The sequence below is a fragment of the Pseudophryne corroboree genome, chromosome 8, assembly GCF_028390025.1.
Source record: "Pseudophryne corroboree isolate aPseCor3 chromosome 8, aPseCor3.hap2, whole genome shotgun sequence".
NCBI classification, from domain to species: domain Eukaryota; kingdom Metazoa; phylum Chordata; class Amphibia; order Anura; family Myobatrachidae; genus Pseudophryne; species Pseudophryne corroboree.
This window is the reverse complement of record NC_086451.1, coordinates 18,415,522-18,426,067: the sequence shown is the minus strand read 5'-3', so window position 1 is coordinate 18,426,067 and position 10,546 is coordinate 18,415,522. Positions and strand designations below refer to the sequence as shown.

Genomic DNA, 10,546 nt, shown 5'->3' with positions numbered 1-10,546 from the left:
AACAGAAAGAGGGAGTGGAGATGAGGATGTGGAAGAAATGGAGACACGGAGGGGGGGGGGGGGGTCAAAAAGATTGGAGGAGAACCAGAAGAGAACAATGGGCTTGACCCAGCCCTGGACGCAGACCCGATTTGGTTGCAAATGACTGATGGTTTTGGGGCTGCGCGTACACCAGGGCTGCAGTCCGCATGTCCTGCAGTGTTACTGAGACCCTGGTCGCAGTGCACTATACGCTGTAGGTTGATTGACTAGCTGTAGGAGATTAGGGGAGGAGAAGGGGACCATTGCTCAAAGAGGAGGCGTGTTTAATAAAGTGTCTGCGTCTTCGGACTCAGGTAGTGGATCTAAGAAGCCGGCAGTGGTGTCTTTTTGCAAAAAGACGCAACCACTGCTACAGAAGACACACAGCAATGACCAGGACTGCATGACCACCAGAATCACACCCAGTGTCGAAACATTCTAAGGCAGTGGCTCCTAAACTTTTTTGAATCACAGCGCCCTAGAGTATCAGAATTTTTTTCACGGCACCCCTTGGCCAAAAGTTTCTTATTGAGAAATTTAGAAATAAATATTACATTAAGTAAATTGATGCACACATCGGATGATCATCGGTTTTCTCAGTAACTATAAGGTCGTGCATCATGGCTGTTAGAAGTAAGGCGCTGGATTTCTACTGCGTATGGGATTGCAGTTCCAAGCACTCACATGCCTCTGCATTGGTCGCAACACGTCTGTGTTTGATTCGCTACTTCCCCATTTCTGCGTACAAACACTCCCTGTCTGTCAATCACTTTAAAAAGAAATCCTCACTGCGACCACTGTTGCAAGACCACTACAGCACATGCAAATTATTGTTTTCTTGAGCAAGGTAAGAGCAGGGCTTTCTTCTTCTGGTTCTATAAAGATCCACATGGGAGTGTTACCTACTGTACCTTTTAAGCCTAGTACACACTAGGCGATCTCCGCCGATGCCGATATTGGCAGCGGTGGGGTGCCGGCATCGGCAAGTGCATACACACTTGCCGATGCTGGCGGGGAAGGCAGCGACGGCGGAGGGGTCGACAGCCATGCTGCAGCATGGCTGTCGTTAACATGGACCTCCCTTGTCTGTACATGTTCAGACGAGGGAGGGGGCCGTTAACGATGTGCGGGAGCGCGCATCGTTAATGACATTGAGTGTACACACTGGACGAGTTTGTGAAAGATCTGTGTTTTTCTCGTTGCCAGGGTTGTAATGCTTGTTGCCAGGGGTTTCATGTGCTGGGTGTCATGCTCGGTGCCAGGATTTCATGCTCTCAGTGTCATGCTCATTGCCAGGGGTATAATGGTCATTGGCAGGAGTTTAATGCTCTCAGTGTCATGCTCATTGTCAGGGGTTTTACGGTTTTACGCACTGGGAGTCATGCTCGTTGCCAGGGGGTGTAATGCTCATTGCCAGGAGTTAATAGATCGTTGGCGCGGCCAGTCCCTGGTATTACCGTTACTGTCTCCCCCTCCTTCCGCCCATAGTACTCCGCTGGGGGGGGCAGAGTTTTATGAAATGACGTGGTTGCATTGTGAAGTCACAACATAATCGTGTCATTTCACGAAACTCCGCCCGGGGGACTGCCCGAATAATTGGGAATCCCCACAACTTGCGGAGAGTAGGGAAGTACGTGGCTTGGGTCAACCTAGAACACTAAGCAGTAGCAGCTTCAACGATTGCCATCTTATGCTAATGCTGCAGGGAAATGGAGGTCTCCTGACGGCTTCTGTCATCCGCTGCTGCGTCCAAAGATGCAACATCTGATAACTTGTGCGACACTGTCCATCTGATAAACCCCCAGGTAACTCTTGATGGCCAGGCTATTCAGGCTTCTGGGGCACTGGCCTCGCAATACAATACAGCGCCCTCCGTTTTTGGGAACGCTGCCCAGCACCACCCAGCCCTGCCCCAAAGGGCAGCAGCATGTCAATCATGCTGCGCCATAGGGGACACTGCAAGCGGTCCTGCAGTCACAGATTGCTCCTCGGGGGCGTTTACCTCTCTGCCACAGATCTTGCTGCATAGGCTGCTGGGAAATACATCACTCACAGCAGATAATCCCATAGGGGTACACCAGGACCCCTAGGACTGACCAAGCAGGTGCCTGAGTGTAAATGCCAGCTCCCGCTAACACAACTCCGTGGGGGTTGCATAGTATAATACACAGTAGATAGTTACATGGGGTTCGGTATGGGATCCTGGCTGTTGGGATGCCGGAGATCACAAAACCGACACCGGCATCCCGACACTGAGAATGCCGACAGGGGATGGGGTAATTATTTTACTGTCCCAAACCCTAACAGTGACCACAATACTTACCTTTGGTACGTTGGCATCGGTCACATGACCGCCGACATCCCAACTACCGGGATGCCAAACACATCCCAGTTACCGGATGGAAAACTCAGCAAAGCTTGTTACACAGTCATCTCTCTGGAATGGCTATGTCAGTAAGTGGTTCCACATCTCCAGCTCTTATAGAGTTAACTGGTAACTTATCTCCACTTATCTTCCGTTTAGTCCTTTCATTTCTGTATCTTTTCCCTCAGGGGCCTCCGGTTTATCAGTCGCATCCTCTGTTTCCTGTTATCTAATTCCGCAGATCGCCCAATTATTGCCTCTCATTTGAATCCTCAGCCTGGTTCCCGATGTGGTTTGATCTCGGAGCTGAGCATTGTGGGAACAGATAGGGATTACTTCTGGCAAAATCAATTACTCACATTTCACGAAGCTAAAAACAGAATTGCCATTACTGAGATTGGGCATCTTCAAATATTTAGTAGGAAGGCAGAATGTGACGTGCGGCGCACATCGCCCGTGGAGTGCTGCCACTAATCAGCACATTACAGAGACGTCCTGTCCGCTGCAGACAGTCACTTACTCTTCTGCAGGCCGGAAAGGGTGACTTCTCTAAACTGCGAGGAATATACTAACATATAAAGGGCCCTATTTTTTTATATGTTTGAACATCACGTGCCAGCACTGCCGACACCTTTGCGGTGGGGACAGCCCAGGCACCCTCACACTGACGACACAGCCAGCATTACCGAAACCACTAGCAACTCTGCACTGAGGACACCACCATCAGTGCTGACACCGCCAGGACCCCAGCATACCAGCACCGCCGGCAACTACACACTGAGGACTCTGCCAGCACCCCTGCACTGACGACACTCCCGCACTGAGGACACCATCGGCATCCCGTCACAGTAAGTGCACTATTGGTGCATCCGCCCCACACTGTATCCCGCACTATATCCAATCCGGACTGTATCCAACCAGCAATGTATCCCGCACTGTATCCAACCACCAATGAATACAGCACTTTATCCAACCCACACTGTATCCGACCCGCAGTGTACCCAATCCACACTGTATCCAACCTGCAATGTTTCCGACCCACACTGTACCCAACCAGTAATATATCCCACACTGTATCCAACCCGCACAGTATGCGACCTGCACTGTATCCCGCACTGTATCCAACTCACAGTGCATTAAGTTTATTGAGGGTAATAATACTCTAGGAGCAAAGGGGGTAATTCAGATCTGATTGTATTTCTCAGACATGCGGGGGGGGGGGGGCAGCCCAGGGCTAGTCCGACCCGCATGTATGGCTCTGCCCCCCCCCCCCCCCCCCCCCTCCCCGGGTGCAAAAGCATCACACGGCGAGTAGCTCCATGTCTACGCAGCCTAGCTGCACTGGCAGGCAGCTAGCTACCGCGTCGCAGCGGCTGCATGTGACTTCACGCAGCCCCCGCAATGGTCCGGACACACCTGCATTGTCCAGACTGCGCCCCACCAACGACGTTCTAGCATCTCACTGGCTCCCAGGTTGCGCTCACGCAGTATTCAGACTGCGATCGCTGTCGCTACAGCGATCCAGTCCGAATTACCTCCAAACAAAGGCCCAAATTATGTGATTTTAGCTTTTTTTGGGGGGAAAATGCTAAATCTAAAACAAGTCACTACGGTTTGGCAAATCCAAATACAGACAACAAATCAGAGCCAAATCCAAATGCAGCAAAAATTGTCCGGCCCACATCTCTAATTACATACAAGGCACTGAATTAAGGGGGTGATTCAGAGATGGACGAAGCAGTGCGCATGTACGGAGTGGCCATGTCCATCTGGTCTGCACACACATATGCGACTGTCACCATGCGATCGCATCCCGGAAGTGATTGATAACTGTGGCCGCCGAGGGGGCGGCACCGCAGCATTTACTGGGCGCGGTCCGTACAACGCAGGCATGTCTGGACCGTTTCCAAAGCAGCTGTGTGACATCAGACGTGAGTGTGCAGACAGATCAATACTCAGGTAAATATTGTATGAAAGTCTTAATGGCCCTACACACTTGACGATGTGTGCGGACGATATGAACGATCTCATTCAGTAATGAACGAGAAATCATTCATATCGCTCAGTGTGTATGCACCAACGATGAATGATGCGCGGACCCCGTTGGTTCTCTGTCGCTTTGCAATACAAGTCAATTTGGACGATGATCAATCATTGTCAAAATTGAATGCATCGGCAAGTGTGTAGGGGGCTTAAGGGGAAAGGGGGGTACTCACGGAGCGATATTCTAAGCAATCTGACTAGATTGCTTAGAATTTAAGCATTATCTCTCTGTGTGTACCCCCTACAGCGACAGCGATGCGCAGCCCCGCGCATCGCTATAGCTGGTGCTAGATTGGACTGCATGCAGGCCAATCTAGCGGGTCGCTCACTTCACGTTTGGGGGTGATAACTGCCCATTTTCTGGGAGTGTCCAGGCGTTCCCAAGCGTTTTCAGGGAGGGTGTGTGATGTCAGCTCCGGCTTGATCAGCCTGTTTGTATCGCACTGTAGGAGTAGGTCCTGAGCTACGCACAGACTGGAAAAATCATTTGATGGCGAGTTGCGACCGGATTTGCAGCTGACCGGCGTTTGCAAAGCTTTTCGCACGGCGTACGCAGACTTGTACAGGACGGTTTTTCACTCTGTCTCGGCGGCGACTATCCGATTGCAAACTTCTACAAATTCACAGAGGAGCCATACGGTCTGAATTAGACCCCTAGTCAGGGCAGGATTGAGGGGGGGTGGGGGCGAGTGGGGCGAACGCCCCCCCCTAACATAGTCATAAACGTTCCCCCGGACCCAGTGATGATGACTCCGTCCGGCAGCTCCATCTCCATCACGGCGTCCCAACCCGTCCTTGCAGGAGAAGCACCTGTTGGCCGCCCACACGCATGACATGCTGGGCCGCACACCGAGCAATGCGTAGGCCACCTGAATAAATCTGTGTCCTCCCAGTAGTGCTTCCCGGCCGGGGACAGGTACCTCCACTGGGAGCGGCACACACTGCAACACATATATATATATATATATATATAGGTAGGAAAAAATGCTGGCACTCACAGAGACTTGCAAAGATGACACAAATGCTGTAGTTTAAGGTCAACGTTTCAGGGCCTTGCCCTTTTATCAAGACAAGGGAGGAGTCACTACTGGAAGGGGGAGGAGTCAGGGTTAATTTTGAAACCGCACCCCAATAAGAAACATCAAAATCCGCCCTGCCCTAGTCTCTCATTTACTTAAGTGGGGCCAGTGCGAATACAGCTGTTCCTGAGCAGCATGTGCTGCTGCTGCTGCGGCAGACTCAGGGCTACAACATGTAAGGGGTCTGCTCCTTGCCGTCTGTCAGGGAGGAGAGCTGCCTCACTGCACACCCTCCTCCATCCCAGTCACTGACGGAGAGATCTGCTGCTGCTGCCACCCCCCTTTATATAACTGTCCAAAGGGGTCCCCGGATTAGGGATGGACATCGATGGTCGATGTTTCCGAACCATCGATGTTTTCGTTTCGATGGTAGTGTTTTTAGCATTTAATGGTGCCCTCCCGATGTTTTTCACCATCGAATGATAGTCATTCGATGGTCTTCCGATGGTGGCTTGTTTTTTTCTAAATCCAAATAGCTATGCCTCCCCTTGCTGCTGTGTCTAACAGGGAAACTTCCTAAGTCCGTTGGAGGCTGTCTGTTTCAGACATGATCCTGCTCAGACAGTCCCCTCACCCCCTCCCCTCTCTAGGCTGCTGCTAGGCAACAGGGCCCACTGCAAGCTCTGATTGGCTGTCACTGACTCAGAGAGCCAATCAGATCCCAGACCTTACCCTGCAGCAGCAGAAGCCACAGACACTCGGAGCTCAGGAGGATTCAGAGGAGACACTCACTGATATTTATATCACCCCAGCTATACACCACCATTGATCAGGGGGAATAATTTAGGAGGGCTATGGACAAAGTCCTTGCTTAAGTATGTTTTGGACTGTGGGAAAAACCGAGAAAACACAAAAAACATGGAAAGAACATACAAACTCCACACCATAATCATCGGAATTGGTCCCATGTGAGACAGCAAAGCAAACCGTGCACTGAGCAAGTTGCCATCCACATTATTGTAAGAAATTCCCAGCCGGTACGCCGTACCGCCGGGTCGTCCACAATACCGCATTCCGCTGGCTTCGTTCTGTGTGAGGGGAGGAGAGCGCAGCGCAGTGCCTCTCCTGCCCCTCAATTCTCTTGGATGCCCAGTCTCACTATCCATCGGTGGCGGCGCGGTCAATCTGAATAAGGCACCGGTTTACTAGCCAATCAGAGATCATGGACCGGCAGCCGCGGCTCCTGATTGGCTGCCGGTCCGCGAGCTCTGATTGGCTAACGAACCGGCGCATCATTTCAGATTGACCCCGCCACCGTTGGAGAGTGAGACCGGGCATCAAAGAGAATTGAGGGGCAAGAGAGACGCTATGCTGCGCTCTCCTCCCCTCACATAGAAGAAACAGAGCCAGTGGTAAGGGGTGGGGGGGCAATGAGCGCACAGTGGGACAATGTATATCTGCCACAGGGGGGCATTCTATATCTGACACAGTGGGGGCATTGTATATCTGACACAGTGGGGGCATTGTATATCTGGCACTGTGGGGGAATTGTATATCTGGCACTGTGGGGGAATTGTATATCTGGCACTGTGGGGGCACTGTGGGGGCATTGTATAGCTGGCACAGTGGGGGCAATGTATCTCTGGCACTGTGGGGGCATTGTATATCTGGCACAGTGGGGGCATTGCATATCTGGCACTGTGGGGGCATTGTATATCTGGCACAGTGGGGGCATTGTATATCTGGCACAGTGGGGGCAATGTATATCTGGCACTGTGGGGGCATTGTATATTTGGCACTGTGGGGGCATTGTATAGCTGGCACAGTGGGGGCATTGTATATTTGGCACTGAGGGGGCAATGTTACTTCATCATTGGGCATTGTGTGTGTATAATATATATGTATATTATACACACAATGTCCAGTGATAAAGTAATATGTTGCTCAGAGTCTGGTCCTGCCCCCGATCTCAATTCCCACATTGCAAACGAAAATACAGGCTTTTGCGCATGAACTAGTCATATAACTAGTTTTCACCATCGAATACTTTTGATGTGATGGTTAGTAACCATTGCATCGAAAGTTTCAATGGTGGAACATTGCCATCATATGATGGTTTGCTTTCGATGTCCATCCCTACCCCGGATGTGTCCCGCGGCACCAGTCCTGACCCAGCCGTTCCCCAACGGGTCCTAATGCCTTTCTACTGCAGCCGCCACAGCGAGAGTGGGAGAGCAGTTAACCCCTGCAAGTATGCCTTGTCACTCCATATAAAAACAGTGATACCCCCTCCCCGTATAAGTCAATAAAAAACGGGAGCATCTTTTGTAGGGGAACTGGAGCTTCGCGCTGCAGAAGTCTGACCCTCTCCGGCTCCCGTACGGTTGCGCTGTCAACCAGACCCAAACAATCCGGCAGATGGGGGCGGGGCCTGCGGTGACTGACAGCTCGGCTATGAGTCACACAGGCAGCCGGGGCGCAGCTGCTGGGGGACCCCCGGGGGCCGGCGGGGAGCAGGGGCACGGCGTTCCAGGGCTGCATGACAGGGGGCCTCGGGCGAGGTCAGCACTGCCGGCACAGGGGGAGGATAAGGGGCTGAGTCTTGGGACAGATTATTGTGTGGCACAGGGGACAGATAAAGGGGTGACACAGGGGGCAGATAAGGGGGTGACACTGGGGACAGCTAATAGGGTGACACAGGGGGCAGATTATTGGGTGAGACAGGGGACAGATTATGGGGTGACACAGGGGACATGTAACGGGGTTACAACACTGGGGGCAGATAATGGGGTAATATCACAACCTGAAATGGGGACAGATATTGGGGTGACACAGGTGCTAGGACTGGTTACAGGTAATGGGATAGCACGGGTGCCAGGACTGGGGACGGATAATGGGGTGACACAGGCGCCAGGACTGGTTACAGGTAATGGGATAGCACGGGTGCCAGGACTGGGGACGGATAATGGGGTGACACAGGCGCCAGGACTGGTTACAGGTAATGGGATAGCACGGGTGCCAGGACTGGGGATGGATAATGGGGTGACACAGGCGCCAGGACTGGTTACAGGTAATGGGATAGCACGGGTGCCAGGACTGGGGACGGATAATGGGGTGACACAGGCGCCAGGACTGGTTACAGGTAATGGGATAGCACGGGTGCCAGGACTGGGGACGGATAATGGGGTGACACAGGTGCCAGGACTGGTTACAGGTAATGGGATAACACGGGTGCCTAGACTGGGGACAGATAATGGGGTGACACAGGCGCCAGAACTGGTTACAGGTAAAGGGGCGACACTGGTTCCACAACTGGGGACATATAACAGGATGACAGGCCTGGGAACAGATATGTGGGTGACACAGTGTCTGGGATTGGTGACAGATCTGAGGGATGATAACTGGATGACACAGGAGATGGGGACTAATAATAGGGTGACACAGGTGCTGGGGATGGATAATAGGCTAACACAGGTCCCAGGTCAGGACACTGATAATGAGGGGATACAGGGGCAACGCCTGGGGACAGAGAATATGGTGACAAAGGGTTCAGGACAGAGGGCGCCCGGGCTCGTGCTGCGGCCTCAGAATGGGAAGACGCAGGAGCCCAGGCAGGGTGATGCCGGGCTACGTGCCACATCCAGAGTCAGGAGTAAGAGGAGAGAGGCATCCGGGGACAGAGAGGGGCAGATAGGATGTGCTGGTGGCAGGAGCTCTCCTTTTACATGCCCACTTGCCACCACCAGAAAGTCTGAGCACAGGGTGACTGCTGGCAGGGGAATGAGATCTCCAAATAAAGGGGAAAACAACGGGGGCCAGAAGAAGGTGGAGGGCAGGACACAGCGGAGGCACGTCACTGTCGACAGCTCCAAAGCTAAGTCGTCTCTGGAGGCGCTGAAGATCAGCATCAAGCAGCTGAAGTGGAGAGAAGTAAGTGATCAGCGCTTTGCGTCGCTCAGACGTGTGACCAGGGGTTTGTGCTATTAGTATGGGCTGCTGCTGGAACTGCTCATCGGTGCCCTGCAACCGTCTCCGTCTCTCTGTAGCTGTTAACATTCGGTTGAACTTGATATTGAGAGTTGGGAGACATTAGGGCTCTGTGACGTGTTTGATTTGGCGCAAGTGTGCGCAGAAATCTGCTTATCTGCACAAGTGCAATTGGAAAGTGCAGTATACATCCATTTACTAGTATGGTGATAGGGCCTCCGCCACATCAGGGGATCAGAGCAGTGCAAATACTAGCACTCAGTTTTGTCGAAATTACCTTTCTCATACGTCCTAGAGGATGCTGGGGTCACATCAAGAACCATGGGGTATAGACTGGATCCGCAGGAGACATGGGCACTTTAAGACTTTGAATGGGTGTGAACTGGCTCCTCCCTCTATGCCCCTCCTTCAGACTCCAGTTTAGAATTGTGCCCAGGCAGACTGGATGCACTCTGAGGAGCTCTACTGAGTTTCTCTGAAAAGACTTATGTTAGGTTTTTTATTTTCAGGTAGAACTGCTGGCAACAGTCTCCCTGCTTCGTGGGGCTTAGGGGAGAGAAGTCAGATCTACTTCTGTGAGTTTAAAGGCTCTGGTTCTTTGGCTACAGGACACCATTAGCTCCTGAGGGTTTGATCACTAGGTACGCCTAGGGGCTCATTCCCAGAGCCGGCCGTCACCCCCCTTGCAGAGCCAGAAGTCAGGAGACAGGTGAGTAGAAGAAGAAAAGAAGACTTCAGTGACGGCTTCTGAGGTAGCGCACAGGGATCGCACTCTGTGCGCCATGCTCCCACTACACAGCGGCACTACAGGGTGCAGGGGGGGGGGGGGGGGTGCGCCCTGGGCAGCATATAAACCTCAGAAATAAGACTGGCAAGAGGGGACATAGGTGCCTAGGCACTGTCCTAACCCCCGCCAGTATAAAGATTTAGTTGAAAATAGCGGAGGGTGTCATGCTATATTTCCCTCAGGCCCCTCGGGGGTCACAAAAATGTTATTTTGCCTAGTTACTACTCCCTGATATCGACACGGATACTGTTTCCTATGTCGACCATAATGTTTCCTGATTGGATCCCCCCCCCCCCCCCAAAAAAGGGGGCATTCAGTACATGA

At 52.3% G+C, this 10,546-nt stretch overlaps 1 protein-coding gene across 6 annotated transcripts in view; it reads left to right on the top strand.

Moving 5' to 3' along the window:
• Positions 1-7,598: 7,598 nt before the first annotated feature.
• TTLL11 (tubulin tyrosine ligase like 11) overlaps positions 7,599-10,546 on the top strand; it is a 604,411-nt gene continuing 601,463 nt past the window's right edge. For 5 of the 6 annotated variants that reach the window (XR_010182918.1, XR_010182917.1, XM_063935975.1 and 2 more), the window contains exon 1: positions 7,714-9,378. Coding sequence is in view for 3 of the 6 variants with exons in the window: in XM_063935975.1 (XP_063792045.1) it covers positions 7,867-9,378 (1,512 nt within the window). In the remaining 3 variants the exon portion in view is untranslated. The other variant, XM_063935976.1, reaches the window with a different exon arrangement.